Raw genomic sequence first — 19,439 nt, forward strand, 5'->3', positions numbered from 1 at the left:
TCCCAACACACGATAATTGTGTCTGAATTGGGACTTTTCTCCCCTGCTGTGTCTGTATGTACCGTAAACACTGGCCGTGTTCTTCATTATCATCCGCATCCTTAATCTGCTTTCATGAAACACTAGTTATATAGTCACAATCAAATTCAGATCAGATCTTGTGTGAATGGAATATTTTTCTGAATCCTGAGAGGCTTGTACAACGGTTCATTTATGTAGCGACTGGCATAACAAAGGGTTGACATACGCTGGAAACCTTGACATATGTTCTGCATAGCTCCTGCCTAACTGATGATCACGCCACATTGTCCTGCATGTATACATATGGTTCTGTTGTACTTCTATGTAGAATTTTATCTCAAGAGTATTGCAATTGATACTATCATGTTTTTCTTTTGTGCACTTCACAGTTTGTTGTGTGTGTTGGAGCGATAACCTTTGCTGATGCATCTGAGTGCATAGGTTAGAGGGAGCATTGCTCACAAGCATAAGGAAAATGTTAGTCTATAGCTACAGGCAGCTTCAAACATCTGCCATATACACAATCCTGCTGATGTAAGGACTCATAACTCTGAGATGCTCTATAATGCAGATTACATTAAACTGCTCACACCCGGGCAGGGTTGAACAAGAAAAAAATCAGATCATTTCTAATTTATCTGTAAAACCCCAAACTCTTCTGCTGTAACATTCCATTCGGAAAACCAGGTCCCGGAGTGTATGTGGGTTTTGAATGTGGTTTAATCCTTGCTACAGTGGGAAACAAGGGTTTACTGATATACACCGACTACATGAGGAAACAAGCGACACACTTTATGATGCAAATCTTTGCCACAGTAATATCTACAGTCAATTCTAACATTAAGATAAAGATGAAGTTCTTGTGAGTGCTTTTGAGTGTGGGAAAATGGGTTGTCTAGACAATTCCAGTGACAGATTTTAGCCGTAAATGTTTGTTAGTGTTTACTATATCCTGTTTTTATCCCTTTCTAAGCAGTGCCTAATCCTTTCCAAAGTACAATGCTGCCCTCTATTGTTAAATTGTGCTACATACAAGCACTAATGTTACATTGGACTGAGACTTTTCTGTCTTTTTTTTTATAGACTTGCACCATTGTATTTGTGCTGCTTTCCATGTATTTATCCCCCAGCATTTTATGCTCAAGTGACATCTGTCTTAAGCCATTGATTCAATAGATTCCATGCTGCTGTAGGACATAAATAGTTTAATAAGCTTTCTTTTTTCCATAGTAATATATTTGTGCTTAATATAAAATTATAATTTTATATAGGATTATGTATGTATATATGTATATTTTTATTTGTAAAGCGCTCCTCAAGGGCAAAGCACTGTACAGCAAAACAATAAATTAGTAGTAACAAACAAGGGGTCATTGGAATAAAAAGTAACAATAAGTGCATTATTAGAAATACAATTCACATAAATATAGAAAATATAATTATAATACAGATTAAGTGCTCAGTGTCAAGGAAACAAAAGGCTAGAGGACCCTACCCCGTAGGGCTTAGTCTAAATGGGATGGGATTATCATGCATTTAGTGCCACACTCTGCAAACATAACATGCTAAATCGACTTAATGATTTAAATTTGTATTTTATGTTCAAGCATAACTTAAGTATCAAATATCAGAGACTTATAGGGTGAAAACAGACATTCAGCTGCTACTTTCTGAAGTATCATTGAACTTCCTCCCTGAAGTCGGTCACTTGAAATAACAAGATTCCTGTGTACTTATCAGACACATGGGCTATCATGAGTGTATTAGCCCTGAAATACAAGACAGTTTTTTTTAAATGTGTGTTTGCAAATTTTCTGCCATTTGCTTTTTTCCCTCCTGTGGGTGAATAGTTACCAGTTAAGCAATTTAACCCTGGAAGATCTAGTAATTCACTACAAAGCACATACACAGGAACAGTGTCGGACTGGGACACCAGGGGGCCGCCTAAAAACCTTTGACCAGGGGCCCACCAATTAATCTTAGGCATGTGGCCCACTCGTAATACTATTATTCTTCCACTCCTATTCTCCTAGTATCTTTTTCTTTATTATAATCTGTTATTCCATCTATCTAGCCACTTTGTTCTCATAGAAATAGGTAATGGCCATGAAATAGGCCATGAAGGCCCACTGACACCTAGGCCCACCTGGACTTTTCCTGGTATCCTGGTGGGCCAGTCCGACACTGCACAGGAACATTGGCTCAGGTCACTGGTAATACATAGTTCTATTTAATTATTCATTTATTTTGCTGCTCTGTGGTAGTTTTGGCAGATACACAAAGGACAGGTTAAATAAAGTACCATAATGTTACACTGTATGCATATGAGAGCAATGTACCTGCTTTAGAAACTACATTATTACTGAGAAACTGAGTGGCCTTTGTCATTAGGCAAGTGAATTAACTTAGTCATCACTCTCTCTGCTGTGCTTCTAGTTTCAACTCATTTGTAATGGTAATGGATAGACCTCCTCTATTATTTACATGCTATATTAATAGATTATTTATAAGATTGTGAAAACTGTGGTTTTGACAATTCCGCAAACTTCCTGAGTGGGGGCATGGTCTGTGCATTTCAGTGAGGGGGCTGGCTGAGGGGCAAACCATCAGCCTAACGTTTGAATGGTTCTACAACCCTATTCATTTCCTATCTGACCTTTCTATGCAAAACATGTTTTATAACAAGTTGTCATCTTTAGTGGAGACATTAACAGTGGTTCTTGTTTTCTAACACTGAGCTTGGGATCTCTTTGTTGTTGTCTCTCTATGATGCAGGAGCTACAGTATTAGGTGGTAGACTACACCCCTATAGTAACATCATATTATCATTATTATAATATACAAGAGCCATGAATATCCTGTAAATTATATCCTTGTAAACAGTGCTTAGTGATGTCATTGGTTATAATCAGTGATGTCATTTGACTCGCTGAAACTTGTGTATTATAATATATAAAGTACACCCTTTTGCAAAATATGAAGATATTAGAAGTCACCTAGGAGTTCCGCGACCTTTATAAAAGCACTCGGCCTTCGGCCTTTTATATGATCATGGAACTCCTCGGAAACGTATAATACCCTTATATTTTATAAGAGGGGGTACTTTATTCACTATATTATAACTAGTGTACAATTCCTTTAATAACAGTGGAACCAACTATAAACAGGAAGTCCCAATAAAAGAGTTGTGGTTTTCTTCCACTATTGCAAATCAGCTTGTCTCCATTGGGGCTATGCCTGATTTGAATGATGAAAACCATCTGTAAAGCACTATGTAATATGTTTGCCACCCTAGACCAGAAGGTTTTTGGACACGTCATGGCATGCATCAACCACACAAATTCCTTAATACAGGAGGGTTAACATGTCTACTCCCAGTATCCTTCCTAAAGGCTGTAATTCAAGAATAGCTTGAGTACATATTGTGTAATTACCTCTTCTTCTGTAATTCTCAAACACCCAACACCCAGTGTGTTGGTATGACCCTGATGAAGGTTAGAAAATGCTTATGTGAACTTGGGTTTTAGTGTGTCATGTAGGTTTTAGGTAGAGCTGTAAATAGATAAACAGTTGTACTGCAGCAATACCTGGGGCTATTTTAAAAGGCCTGCCAGTTAATATTGGCCCAGGTATTGCTGCAGTGCAACTCTCAGCATTATCAGTCAGACACTGATATTGCTCAGAGCAGGGAGATACAGATGTTTGCAGTGTTAAGTTATTGATGCTGATTTTTTTACTGAATGTTCTTTCTTTGTTTTGCAGGTTTTACATAGAAAGTATATCATACCTGAAGGACAATGCAACAATTGAGCTGTTCTTCCTTAATGCCAAGTCTTGTATATACAAGGTAATTCATTCTTTATTGTAAATAAGTTAAAAAGCAAAGCCAGCCTTCTAAGCATTGCTTTCTGGTGTGCCAGCATTTCCAAACCATTAAATAAATGACAGTAGATGATTTTTTGCATACACTTTGGTTTTAGGTATGCTGTGAATGAATAGATAAACTGTTATATATTTGTAGATCTAGATGCTGAATTGATTTATTAAGTGAGCTTCTGCTACTGTCTCTTTAATAATTTAGATAAAGCACATTCCATGCTTTGAGCATTACAGCAATGTTCATTATGTTGTTAGCTGATAATACAGTGAGTTATTTAAAACCAAAGATTGTTAGGTGTGTGTAATGTATTATTTGTATTGTAATATGTTGTGTTTGAAGTAACATGGGCATCTATTACTCTTACATATGGATTATGGTAGAAATCATTTTATGGCATTTTAGGTGCATGATGCTGAGGACCAGACAATTATTAGAAAATATTTATTATGCGTAGTTCTGATGCATTTCCACTAGATGGAAGCACTTTACATTAGTTCTTGAAGTATAGCATACAAAGTACTTTAAAGGGGTTGTTCGCCTTCCAAACACTTTTTTCAGTTCTATTGTTTTCAGATTGTTCCCCAGAAATAAAGACTTTTTTCAATTACCTTCCATTTTTTATTTTTTACAGTTTTTTAAAAAAAAAAAAGTTTAACGTTTAATATTCCTGTCTCTGGTGGTTGAGTTTGCTAGCTCAGTATTTCAGGTGCAGACTGTAAACTGTTACATTTAGTTGATACATTTTTCAGCAGTATTTCTGGAGTATTAGCAACTATTGTATCAATTTCAACAGCTTCCTTTAATGAAACCCAGAGATTCTGCTCAGCAGGGACACAGATGAGAAATGTATCAACTAAATGTATCAATTTAGAACAGTTTACAGGGTCGGTGACCTCCCCCTCCAGCTGCTTTAGAAGGTGAAAAATGACACTTTATACTTCAATATTAGAAAAATAGTCACACATACAAAATAGAAAGTAATTGGAAAAAGTCTTTATTTCTGGTGAACTATCTGAAACCAACTGAACTGAAAAAAGTGTTGGAAGGTGAACAACCACTTTAAGCATCAGATTTCAACCCCCTTTTATTTATTTGTTGTTTTTCTCTGAATAATAGTGGACACTGAAGATTTGCAGTTGCAGAGAGACAGCACTCTGACTAAAAACAGCAGATATCTGGGGGGAAGGGTTCACTGTGCAATTAATTAATTCATTAATTAATTCATTTTAGAATTCTGTAGCCAGATGGCAAGGATGCAAACCTTAGAACAGTGGTGTCCATCCTACCACCATCAAGATGCTTTTGAACTACAACTTCTAGCATTGCTCTGGGAGCATGTTGAGAGCAATAACTGGCCAACAGTTGCTGGGCTTCTCCTTAAACAGTAATACAGCAGAAATGCTAAATAAATATACAGAGACAGTAAGGTGTATCTTACAGATGATGTTTTGTATGCAGCCAACAACTTTTTCCCAGTTAACTGAATGCAGTTGTGTTAGTGCATATGTTTCCCTTGCTCGGCCTCTATTAGAGAAGATGCACATGGAATGTAAAGCAATTAGTGGGGAACAATGGGTAGGTCTCCTGGGCCTGCTGGCCAGTCCCTTTCTTCCTGCTTGGGGTTAACTATTTGCCTGAAAGTCTGTGATCTCTCTGCATTCTTTCTCACAATCACCCTCTACAAAGTGCAAGTAAGTGGAAGATGAAAGTTTTCCCCAAGTCCCTCTGATAGGAGCGTATTCAGGCCAATGTGTTCCTTGGGGAGGGTGGGCGTATATTTTAATACAAAGAGGCCAAGGTCACATTAAAACTATAGCATTCAGGGTAACAATTCTAAGTATGGTAGTGTTTGCCTGTCAGAGAGTATGTAGCAGTCTGCAGTCTATTGAAAGTGGCATTCCTGTTGACTAAACATTATGGTCTCGGAACAAAAAGTTGGTTGCTACAGATAAGCAGTTTCCTGACTGAGACTATTGGTATGAGGCTTAGCTTGAAATTTTAATTTCTTCTACTTATTCTGTATAGTTCTTATTTTCCTATGGAAATTGAAACTGATACATAAATTATGCCAGGTGCAGCTTCTGATTTTTTTAAAGATAATATTTAAGAACCTAGCTTCATTCTATGACCCTCCAACAACATTCTCTATGAATGCCAGGTGATGTAGTAGCAAGTCAGCAGTGCATCCTATCCAATAAGAGTCTAAGGTGCCCTAAATCACATATCCTGACACAAATATGCATATTTTAGTGGTGGGAGTTGGAGATTTAAATAAAAGGCTAAGAATACCTTAGAGGCAGTTAATTAAATCAGAAATGCAGAACAGTGCTTTGATTGTTATTCAATGAAAAGCAGCAACCATGACTGGAAGAGCTTTTAGGGGGGGGGGAGGCCGTGAGAAGGGAATGACGATGCCTGCCTGGTTGCCTTGGGAACATTCAGTTTTCTACCCGCATCAAAAGCTAATGTCTACCTGTGCCTAAGCTCTCTGGCCAACCTGTGCTTTTTAAAGCAAGGCTTTTGGAGAAGAAGATGGATTTTAGTATTGTATTGTTAAAAACTACTATAAACCCCAACATCCCAGGTATGAAGGCACACAGCTGAAATCATAAAATCAGGTCCAGCTGGAACATTGATGAATCAGCAGGTTTCTGTTTCAGTAAATCATTTCCCAGGTTTGATTTCATCTCTCTATAAGAACTGAAAGGCAGATGATAACTGACTCTAGCTTATGCCACTATACAGCAGAAACACTCTGTAATAAATGTCAGGAGGTGTGTGCATTGACGTAGCATTTAAACTGCTCATTGATTTCTATTAAAAAGGGGACCCAAATAAATCATTGCTACATTGTACATAGTTCCTACTTCCTTCCTGTGCTGATTTCTTCACTGAGATGTACGTCTACCTGTTTATTAAGGGTATCCCAGGCACACAGTAATTATTCTATCCTTCCAAATACAGACCCCACCTAAGTAATAGATACGTGCATGTGATCATCTTACTTACATTTGCTTCCGGACATCTTGCTATAGAGACATAGTAGATAAGGGAAAAGAAAAGGAACATGCCTATCGTGTTTATTTTTGTTGACTTTCGTTACTTTCCAACCATACACCCTCTCACTCAGCACATATAATATGAACCTGTTAGTACAGATACAGGGACAGTTACAGGAAACACTTATGTTTTTCTCGGTGGAATCAGCCTTCAGTAACTAGGTATGTATATCAAACTTATAAATAAGTATAAATATTATTTAACTGAAAAAGTTCTACTGTGTCTTTTAAGTTATTAAAAGACACAGTAGAAAGTAGTCCCTGCCCCAGAGAGATTCTCTAATTGGGTGGATAACATAAATACACAAATAAAAACTACCAATCTTACAGCACCTGTTGCTTGATTCCCCCAAATGCAATGCTCCAATCTGTACTGTTGCCCATTGTATTTATTCATCATAGCCTGCAACCTAAAGTGCCAGTATAACTTCGTCCTATGGGTTTGCCTAATGCAGCTAATAAAAACTCAGTGTGTAGTGACTTTCAAAGGGGCAAGGTGTTATGTTGTTATGTGCGTTGTCAGATGAAGGGGCCAAAAGTTGTACTAAATTGGCCAAACTTTATCAAACAAGGGGATCTTTATGTGTATGACCAGCTTTATAGATTCTACAGAGATGGAGAGGCCAGAGTTCTGGTGGAAAATGTTAGGGTATAGTGGCCCTTTTAACATGTTACGCTAATTGCATCACAATTTGAAGGTATATCATAATACAGTAAATCTAAAGCATATAGAAAAATTAGTTGATTTCTTAATTTAAAGAAAATATTGATCGGTAACAGCTAAAAAGCCAGCTGAAGATCACTTATTTAGAAGGTAAAAATGTTATATACAGTGTGTCTATAGCTTTAGGGAATTCCTGTTTTATTAATGGATCAGGAAGTTTCTCTGTTAGGGAATCGTGCGCACATCTGGCGTGTCCTATGTGGGAAGTAAACTTTTAATTGCATTTCCCCTCTCAAGCTCAGAAGCATTTGGTTTCACAAAATGATTCAGTCTTTGAAGCCACAGCAGGGAGACAGCACTATACATATCATTATGTAGTGCCATCGAGCAAATACACTCAAATCTACATAAAATCAAAGCACCACTTTCTCTCTTGCAGGAGTTAATAGATGTTGACAGCGAAGTTGTGTTTGAATTAGCTGCGTATATCCTGCAGGTAAGTGCTTTATGTGATCTACTGCCTTCTACAATAAGACTCTGCTAAGTTCTGTGTCTACACTACCATACTGCATCCATTTCTGTGGCCTAGAATGTTCTCTGCTACAACAATTGAAAAGAGACACCACTGACTGTTACCATAGTTATTTTAGCAGATAATTTGCAATGTATAATTCATTTAAAGAAGAAATAAAATCACCTATAAATTGCATTAATATTGAACTTCCTATCTTTCTGTAGAGAATACTTGCACAATGTTTCTGTAACTAGGAACAAATTTTAGCAACCAACCATATGTAAGAAAAGGCACAGAATATGCCCAGGTGCAGAAACCCTTAGCAACTGATAACGTGTTTGCTTCTAATCATGTGACTAGTAAAGGCTACCTGCTGATTGATTGCTTTGGCTAACTGCCCTGGGTAAATCCAGAGTCTTAAAATAGATATAATAGAGAAACATGCTGAATACCCTCACGAATATATTAATTTACGAATTTTTATGACTTTTTTAAGAATTTCTAAGAATTTTCTGCATTATTTAAAGAAGCTGCCAGGCTGTGGCCTCCTGTGATTCTAATAAAGCATATTCTTTATGCGCTCTCTCTCTGATTGGCCTTCAGTGGTAACACATGGAAATACATTATGCCTCCAAGCAAGGTCACAACAGCCTTTGGAAAGTTTCCTTTGGCAAAGATTGTGCTATGAAGGAAGTATTTTTAATTATTTGTAATCGCAGAATATATAACTCTGGTTTTGAAGGATTTTTATCTTTATATTCTAGAAAACTGCAGTCTTGCCATCAGACTCATTTCAGTAGCTGAATTATAGATTTGCTTACAAAATGCATTGTTACTGCTTTTCAATTTATTTACAGGTATTTTACGTAAGGATATCATATTCTCCAGCAAAGAGCTGTTTTTAGGCTGCCCCCACCCCCTAGTTTTCTTCATAGGGGCACGCTACCTTTATTAGATACACCACTGTAAGCCTTCTTAAAATGAGATGCAGTCTTGCTATTTTTTGCTTTATTTAGATAAGGGGTCATTTATGTATCCCCTGGACATTAGGGCTACAGCGCTAAGGGATGCAAGAGCTTAAAAAAATATAAAGGACCATATTTGTACAAGTGCAGTACCAGCTAATTAGCAATTAATATTGGTTTCTGCTGCCAGCAGAATAATGAAAATAGTTCTCCCAGTAGGGGACCTTTCTAATCTATTTTATCAAATACCGGATTGCTAGTTATTGGTTACTGGCCAGGTACACATTTGCCCATTGTTGATAAATGACCCAAACTGAATCTAATGGTATTCAAGGTCTTGTCAGAAATATAGACTCCACAATTATGTTTTACCTGTTTGGGAAGTAAAGATAAAGATAAATGACACAATGACATTTAAGGGCTGCTTATATTCCCCATGTTCCAACGTTTTATGGGATTTTAAGACTTAAGCCGAAGCTGTCAATGTCCATTAAAAGAGCGAGTCAAGTAGGCATGTTTTCATAAAACATTCCCTGGGGGACACTTATTCCCAAAATTTGAACTGAGGAAGAGTTGATCATGAGGCCCTTTCAATTTTTTTAAAAAAAAAAATCAGGTTCATATACCCTATGATTTGACTTTCTGCTGTCTAAGCAAATACCCCCACCCCAGAGCCTTCCATATAGGGAGAATGTAGGAGATGTATTGTACTTCCTTTACCACTATATCTCCAGCCACCACAATGCACTTTCACATCAGCATCTGTGAAAATATCATTTTATATGTATACCGAATCTGTGACTTCTCATTTGTTAGAAACCCATATATTCATATTAGTGTTCTTTTAACTAGAGCCCAACACAAACAAATGAAATCCAGTTTCTTTTTAAATATGCTGCCTCCTTTAGAAACCACAGAGCAGACAACAGACAATTATTTCCTTTTAAAAAAATGGCTGTGGCTTTGCAGCTTGCCAACAGAAATAACTACAAATATCTGTTGTACTGCTGTGGGAAAAATATGACTGTCAGAACTAGAAACAATGATATTCATTAACTCCTTTAGTGAGGGGTGTTGCATCCTGATTTGAAAACCGTATTTCAGTTTTGCTTATTTAACCAACACAATAAATTGGAGACTATTTGCTACTAAAAGTAATTATTTCTTGATAGATTATGTCTGTTTGACCTGAAATATGCTTTTTAAAGATTTGAGGTGGCATAATCTGGCTGTAAAATACTTTCTCATTGGGATTCACAGTATATTTGTATGTTATAGTGCTAACTTGATTTTTCTTTTTTTCCTTTAGGAAGCAAAGGGAGATTTTACAAGGTAGGTTTCCAGATTCAATCAAGTATATCTACTATATAAATTCAAGTATATATACATTTATATCATGTTCTTTCAGTGGCAGTCTAAATTGGTAAATATAGTAAGAGCAAAGGGCTAAAGTGGGAGGTTGAATATTTGCAGGGATCACTAACTGTTGCTGAGCTACAGATCTCAGCATCTTTAGAGTTGTGGCTAATAACAGTTCAGTGTTGCATCTCTGTGATAATCCCTGGCTTGCTATTGTGTGACTCCCAAGACCTTTGACATTGGCTCTTTTCTGTTTTCTGCATCAAGACCAGTGACTGTTCCATTGAAGCTGTGCATTCTCCCACCTAACTTTATTAACTACTACTACCAGAAATGTTACCAGTTATTTGCATTTGCTTTTACTCTGGTAGTCTAATAATCCATAATGCAGTAACTTCTTTGTAACTTTGCATTAATTATTACTGTGTTATTAACACGTAGTGATAAAGACCAATGTATTTCACAGTACCGTGTACTGGGTGTATTCATTGAATATACATATTACATACAAATATTGGCCAATATAAAAGATAATGAGGGCCCTGTTCCATATGTAAAGATATGTAAAGATAAAGAGATGCCCGAAGTACTAAATAAGTACATTGTGTGCAGTGCATTGACCTGTAAACCCTGTAAGTGCTGGTACCTTTTGACTTTGCTGCTGTACGCAATGTTGCCAGTGTACATATGACACAACATAGATTTAAAGAAAACAATAGAATATGTAGAATCTACAGTGCCTGCTAACCTACCCTAAATACACAGTGACTAGTAGTAAACTAAAACTAAAGATCAGAAGTATTAGTGCTGCAACAATTCATTCATATTATATGCAGTGGACACAATTTTGCATCAGCTTTTAGGTTAATACCACGATTAAAGATTAAGTGTAGATTGTGATTGAAAGCAGTTTCTGTCTTGCGGTTTATATTCTCTGCACTGCTGTTTTTGACTTACATGTACAATTAAAACAGGGTAGCAGGAGTCTACTCTCTCCCTCCTAAGAATATGGTTCCCACAAAGCTTTGCACACTTCTGTGAATGTCTCTTGTAGTTTGAAAGAACCAAAGAACATGCAAGTCAGTGTGGGGACATTGTCAATGGTACATGAAGTCAGAACCAGCATAGCAAGAGACAGACACATCATTTTTATAGCAATAACATTTACATATAATTTGAGGCTAACAGAACACCTGGTGGCACTACACAGTCAGGGTCACTCCCATCAGTGGGTTAACTATAGAGGAAGCAGACCCCGCAGTTGCAGGGGGACCTGGGTAAAAGTGGGACCCGGAATGCTGGGTCTGCTTCTATAGTTATAGAAACCTCCCCCCTTCCACAGCCGCTCTCTTACCTGCAGTGGGGAAGCAGAGAGTTGTCAGGGCGAGGTGCAGGGTGAGAGTGGGCGGAGTCAGGGTGGGAAGTTGGCAGAGGCGGGAAGTGGGTAGGAGGATGGGGATCGGAGTGTGCTGAGTCCCTTTTGAAGACTATTTTGCAGGGGGGCCCTGTGCACTCTAGTTATGTTAGTGACTCCCATCCACCCTTTGCTGTAACTGCACAGACAGACACAGTGTTGGCCTGTGTGCACACAACTGGTGCAGATTTTGCATCAAAAAACCTACTTTCTTATTTCTGCAGCCATCTGCTTAGAGTGTCTGCACAAATATCATGTGTAGGGAAATGAAAGGCTTGCACAGGCTGAGAAACAGGGTGGCTGCTCACCTCCAAGCACCTCCAAGCAGGCCAATGCTGTGCCTGCAGGTGCAGAAATATCATGGAGCAGAGGTGAGTGGTCAGGTATGAGTGTAGCCTTAGATGAAATGTAGTATTCCTGGACAACCCTTCTTCCCTCCTCCAAAACTGCACCGGATTGCTCCTGAGTATTTCCCCCTTTATCCTTGCATGTTGAGAAAAACCTGTAGGCCTTTTGTATGGCTACCTACGAGGATCAACTTATATTTGGCCACCTTCACATGTTCATGCTTTTAGTTGCTTCTATTTTTTTATCATGAGCATTTGCACTGAATTGTTCACCTAGCAAAGCTCAACTGTAGAGTATTGGTGGCAAGTCAATGCCTCCTTAACAGCTGAAAGCATACAACAGCTGTGGTATAACAGGGATTCAGATTTATGTTTAAGGTGTCAGATGGTGTTTGCCACATTACTTACAACAAAATCAATAAAAACAAAACATTCTGTGGAGGTTCTGAAACCCACAAAAAGGGGCTGAAGGCTCTCTTTGGCCACATCATCCTTTTGAAAACAAACCTCCAGTTAAGTAGAGGTTGACAGGAGTGGATACAGTCAGTGAGGGCTTTGATACAGAGGTAGTGCAAGGGTCCCTTGGTTATTAGAAATGCATTGAATCCAGGATTTGGTTCTAGAGTCCACCAAGATTCTGCCTTTTTCAGCAGGATTCCAAATTCAGCTGAATCCAAGTACCGAATCCACAAACAATGAATAAAATTTTTGCTCTTTTCTTACTCCCTTTTCACTTTATTTCCCTAATTTATATATTCAAATTAGGGTTCAGATCTGTTCAGTATTCGGCCGAATCTTTCAGAAAGGATTTTTTGCCGAATCGTAAAATAGTGAATTCAAGTATCCATCCAAGAGGTTTGTCTCTGGGGGTTCAGCTGTGTTGCAATGCTGGCAGGCTTTACTGAAATAACTGATGGATTCAGAAGTTGTTTTGTTTTTTTTTTAATAGGAAAATGAAAAGCATTTCAAACAGTTTCAGAAGTCACTTTGCAATCCATGGCATAATAATGACATTTAGTTCTGCCGATTTGTTTAGTTACTGCACCAGCTCATTAGGATTTATGTTCTTACCTTTCCTACTCTGGATTCCTCTGAAATGGGATGAAAGACATTCATATTATTGGAGATCACTCATTTCATAGACTCAAAGGTTCATATAACAAACTATGATTTAAGCAAGCACTGTCCTTCTGTGCCCCTGCAACATATACAAAGAAAAAAAGCGAGCATGCTCCTTATATTGATTTTATTGAAATTGTATCAAGCAATAACTGTTGGTCAGGAAATGTGTCTGCTTTAGCATAAAACATTCTTTTTTATTCTGCATTGCACTTTTAGTGTGCCTTTTTTCCTAATAAAAGCCAATAATTATTATGTTTTAGTTGGTTGCTAACATTATTCTGGCCCTTTCCAATAAATATTATTTCCCACACTGCTGTCAAACAACATATACAAAATGCTAAATATCTTATGTATCACAGTATATTATTCCTTGTCTTTTACATTTGTTTAAGTGTTACTTTCAGTTCAAGTGAGGTGGAACAAATTGCTTGAGATGGTTGTGCCTAGCAATTAGCTGCAGGCCTAACAGGAGTGAAGGAGTTAACAAGTCTAAACAGCCAAAGAAATCTAATATGGCTTTAATATTTCCGTTACATCTCATGCCATATGGGGTGGGGGGTTTTGATGTTTCCCATAAGCAGACACACAAAAAGCCTTTTAAGGAAAGCTGCAAGTGTATTTAATAAGAAGCAGAAAGAGATACCTTATTCCTGTTAATTTGCTCTCACCAATGATATGACATGAACTGTAAAGGCGCCCGCGATTATTTATGCGCAACTACGGGGCGAAGAAATCTCCCAAAAATCTGTCTCCTTTGGAAATAACTGAAATCTCTAGCAGTAATACCAACATATCCCAATATGCCTAGGAATATTTTCATTCATCCAGGTCATGGTATATCTAGTTTAAGTAATTCTAAAACAACTGGACTTGCTGGGCAATCATTGAATGATTACCCAGCAAGCCCAGTTGTTTTAGAATCACTTATACTAGATATAACATATCCTAAAGTCGCCTGAAGTTTGGCAGTTTTGGGCGACTTTGCAATATATTGGTTTTACTGGCAGCAATTTCAGTTATTTCCAGTGGAGATGCATTTTTGTCAGATTTGTCGCTCACAGTTTTGCATAAAACAAATCTTCCAGTCAGCCACTTCCCTGTTGAACAGTTCCTTCTTAATTTTGTAGCTATACTTAAATGACAGAGCATCTATTTCATTGTAAACACTGCACATACAAAGAATTTACATTTCTGTTTAAAGAGCCAAATCCAAACATTACCCAACCCCCAGTGTAGATGGTTTATGATAAAAGCCAGTTACCAGAAGTTCTGGAAGAAAAACGGCTTTCTTTACCTGATCTCTTACAAACAGGCAAGTTTAGGGAACAGCATAGAGTTCTGTAAACATACTAATCTCTGAGCAGAAATATGATCCATTTCAGTAGGTTGTTGACACAGGAAAGGTTAGTGCTGGGCCGGTGCCACTTAGTGCTACATTTGCTTGTGTTCAAAACAACATAGAAATCTTTCTTAATTGATGTTGTGGTTAACATATCATCAGCCTCCTGGCATTAACTGTGTGCACTTTAGGTGTTAAAGGGGTTGTTCACCTTTGAGTTAACTTTTAGTATGATGTAGAGAGTGATATTCTGAGACTGTTTGCAATTAGTTTTCATTTTTTATTATTTGTGGATTTTGAGTTATTTAGCTTTTTATTCAGCAGCTCTTCAATTTGCATCTTAAAGGAAAACTATACCCCCAAAATGAACAAATAAGCAACAGATAGTTCATATCATATTAAGTAGCATATTAAAGAATCTTACCAAACTGGAATATATATTTAAGTAAATATTGCCCTTTTACATCTCTTGCCTTGAACCACCATTTCGTGATGGTCTGTGTGCTGCCTCAGAGATCACCTGACCAGAAATACTACAGCTCTAATTGTAACAGGAAGAAGTGAGGAAGCAAAAGACACAACTCTGTCTGTTAATTGGCTCATGTGACCTAACATGTATGGTTTGTTGGTATGTTTCTGAGTACAGTGAATCCTACGATCCCAGGGGGCGGCCCTTATTTTTTAAAATGGCAATTTTCTAATTATGATTACCCAATGGCACATACTACTAGAAGAGTATATTATTATGAAAATGGTTTATTTACATGAAGCAGGATTTTACACATGAGCTGTTTTATGCAATATCTTTTTATAGCGACCTACATTGTTTGGGGGGTATAGTTTTCCTTTAAGCAATCTGGTAACTAGGGTCCAGTTTGCCGTTTTAGCAATCTGGTTGCTAGGGTCCAAATTACCCTATAAACCATCCATTGATTTAAATGAGAGACTGGAATATGAATAGGAGATGGACTGAATAGAAAGATAAATAATAAAAAGTAGCAATAACAATACATTTGTAGCCTTACAGAGCATTTGTTTTTCAGATGGGGTCAGTGACTAGGGTTGCCAACTGATCGGTATTTTACGGCCTGGCCGGTAAAAATGATGGTTGTTTCAATGTTATTAATAGGGAAAAAAGAAAAATATATAGGAAGGCCGGTATTTTTTTCCAGAAAAGGTGGCAACCCTATCAGTGACCCCCATTTGAAAGTTGGAAAGAGTCAGAAGAAAAAGGCAAATCATTCAAAAACTATGGAAAATAAATAATGACCAATTGGAAAATTGTTTAGAATTGGTCATTCTATAACATAAAAGTTAACTTGAAGGTGAACCACCCCTTTAAAGCCAATTGTTACCATAACTGTAGCCCCACCAACCAGGCTCCCTGAAAGCTGACTTTGTACATTTCTAGTTAATTTTATTATGTTTCTCCAAGTCTCCATTAGTGTTGATTTTTTTGCTGTGGTTTACAATAAAGAAAACATGGAAACTTAATCAAGCCAAGTGAAACACTATCTGCCACTTATATATAAATTATGCAGAAAATTAATTTTCTTTATCCGCATATTTGAGTAAAATTGTCCGCACAAACCGACCCCCAAAATGTGCAGTGTTTTTTAATTAAAATATAGTGCCTTTGTCAATTATGTTGCCAAAGTGCTACATTATGCAGCCAAGTATAGAAACCTTTTCCAACTGGATAAGTAATCTAAATTTCCAGTATGAAGCTTGGCAGCCTCTTAACTTCCATCATGTCCTAGTACTTGAACGAAACCATGCAATTTAGGGTTGGGTGAAATGTATGGTGTCCTGTGCCTAATCATTTCTTTTGTTTGCGTTTCAAGAGATGTAGTATTGGTTGATACGGTGGGGTTGGGAGGTTTATGGCCTTGTAAATACAAAATAGGCTTATGCATACCTATGGTCATACAGAAATCTGTGGAGCCATGCAATATTATTTGATGGTCTATATCCAGTCAGTTGGGAGTTATTCAGACAGCCATGGAATAAAAACAATGATAAATTAATATTTTGTACTCAATGATCGCTAGAGAACAACATAATAAACTTGTGCTTGATTTTGGGTAATTAAAATAAAATAAGCCCTATCGCTCAATGATATCCACTCTCACGCTTTTGAAATTATTTTTATGTAAATTACAATAGGGGTATTGTGCCTTTGATCCATTCAGCTCCAGGAGCTTGAGAGGCTGATTTATCTAGAGATGGTTCAGTGCCATTATGATTGTCAAATGTGAGTCAAATAACATTACACCTTCACAGGCTCCAACCTCGCAAATATGTCCCAAGTGCAAAATGTTCACTGATCCTGAAAATGTCTTAATATTAGCATGTTAAGATTAGGCCTCTGCTTGTCTCTTCCAATCTAACCAGATGTATCTTTCTATATTACTAACCATTGCTGGCAGGTGGATGCTTACTAGAGTGCAGCCAACCGGAAAGGTAATTTATATATTACCTGGAGCAAATGAGCAATGAGCAAATGAGTTTGGAAAGGAAAATAAATTATATTGTAGTTGTTTATTTTATAAAATGGGTATACTGTTATGTTTTCCTTCTTGAAATAAGTACCAGCATGTTCTATAAACAAAATTGGTTTTACTTTTATAAATAGATACCAACGAATAAGCGGAAACCCCCCCTAAGTTTACTAATAATGCAGGGTTTTGTGCTGAAAGAAAATTCTGCAATATTGCATATATTGCATATTACATATTGCATGAACAGGCTTTTGAAACAAAGAAAAACATTGTCAGCTTTTAGGTGGCCAGTCATTTTACCTAAATGGGCTTTTGAAACATAGGAAAACATTGGCAGTTTTTAGGTGGCCCCACCTATGATGCATCAGCTCTAAGCTAGAGAATGAAACCAGATATTTGTTTGGCTACTATGAGTTACTTAATGTACAAATTTGTCAATAATTGCCCTGTCTTGGTAAATGAACATGCAATCTTTAAGGGACCCTGTGCGAGTTTACTAATCATACAGGGTTTTGTGCCGAAAAAACCTCGGCAATCTTCATTACTTTACCCAAACAAAGAAAAACTTTTGTGATGCAATTTGTAATGATACATATGAAAAGAAAAGTAACAGAAAAGCTAATATCAGTAATCTGTTCCAAAATGGCTACATAGTTCCCTTGACCATGTTTAGCATACATTTCTTCACTATGCTTATAGATTCTATAGGGAATGAGTCACATAAGCAGTCTCTTTGTAGAAGACGAATATAGCAGCTTCAGTCTTATACCATAGCATACTGCAACGGTATTGTAATTCAGTATAATTCAGGCATGTCCACCTTGTGACCCTCCAGCTTTTTGCAAACTACAACTGCCACAGCATCACTATAAAAGATTCTTATTCCACCCTGCAAAAGCAATGCTGAAGCCAGATGTTCCCCCAGTGCTTTTTAGACACATTAAAGTCTGTAGAAGTGAAAAGATAAATATGAGACATTATACAGGAAGATACTTTCCAATCACCAGGCAACATTTCCCAAATGGCTAGTAAGTAACACTGATCCAGTTATAGTCCAATTCTTGACTATGACCAGCAGATCAGTACTAAATATCAAACAAAACAGTGCTGAACTGTCACAAATGATATGGTATTGCTGTTACAATAAATGGTGTGGAGGCACAGGGAGACAAGCCCATTGGCTGCTAGGATGACCAGAAGTAAAGAGAGACCTATTTGTATTTTTATTGTTAAGCAGCTGTTTTGTTGACTCTAATTCAGGTGCATGGTTAAAACCACAATTCTAGCTACTGCTCATGGGCCAACTTAAATTTGTGTTGAAACTTTAAAGCATTCATGTTCCAATATGAGTGGTTTATTGAGTCATCTAATGCACTCTTTTTCTGAGTTTGAATCTATGTCCAAGGATAGTGATACGGGCCATGGCCTAACCATGCATTGACTCTTGTTTCCTCTAGCTCTTTGTCATTCCTGCAATAGTGATTTGATTGAGTATGAGTGGCCCTTGCCAAAGTCACCAATAGTTAACATAGAATTGTCTTCCCTTACCATGTAGTATGTTTTATTTTGAATCTTTAAGCATACCAAATGGCAGTTTCTAAAACTACTGTATAATTGCCAACAAGATATACAGCGTAGTAGGAAAGGTTACACCAGCGAGTTTATAAAAACATAAGCAATTTTTTAAAGACACTGGCAGATTCTGGGAGCAAGAGGTGAAGGGCAAGATATGAAAGGGCTCTCTGCATGTGAGCAATTAAACAGGATTTACAAGCAGGGAAAGCACACAGCTTGCTTGTTTCTAAGAAACCTGTTATAAACTGAATAAACACTAGAACAGATCAGCCTACACAGATGTTTTAGCAAGGCATTCACCTGCGTGTTGGTAGGGTGCCATCCCCAAACAGTATATAAACCTATGTGAAGGCAAAGCCATTTCCCAAATAATGAAATAATTCATATCTTGCATGCATCTATTATATGTGTCTGGGAGCCTGCTGGAGCAAAAACATTCATAGTGATGGAAAACAGACACGCACAGATTTCAACAGAAAGGAATAAGCAACCTTTGAGGTTGGGGAGATGTTTAATAACCAAGCCACTTCATCTGCCTGTCAGCTAAACCGCAACTGTCTGTGAAGTCATCTGTGCTATTGGATGTAAAGTGATATTTCCTTTTAGGGGAAATTTCGTTTCACTGCTGATAAATATATTTATGTTTGATACTGAAGTGTGCAAAATATTTGTATTTTGA

The 19,439-nt window shown here is 37.4% G+C and overlaps 1 protein-coding gene across 5 annotated transcripts in view; it reads left to right on the plus strand.

Moving 5' to 3' along the window:
* frmd4a.L (FERM domain containing 4A L homeolog) overlaps positions 1–19,439 on the plus strand; it is a 233,586-nt gene that overhangs the window by 155,959 nt on the left and 58,188 nt on the right. For all 5 annotated transcript variants that reach the window (XM_018252720.2, XM_018252719.2, XM_018252718.2 and 2 more), the window contains exons 5-7: positions 3,784–3,868; positions 8,064–8,120; positions 10,413–10,435. In XM_018252720.2, the coding sequence (XP_018108209.1) occupies positions 3,784–3,868; positions 8,064–8,120; positions 10,413–10,435 (165 nt within the window). The remainder of the gene's footprint in view (positions 1–3,783; positions 3,869–8,063; positions 8,121–10,412; positions 10,436–19,439) is intronic.

This window comes from Xenopus laevis, chromosome 3L (genome assembly GCF_017654675.1).
Source record: "Xenopus laevis strain J_2021 chromosome 3L, Xenopus_laevis_v10.1, whole genome shotgun sequence".
NCBI classification, from domain to species: Eukaryota; Metazoa; Chordata; class Amphibia; order Anura; family Pipidae; genus Xenopus; species Xenopus laevis.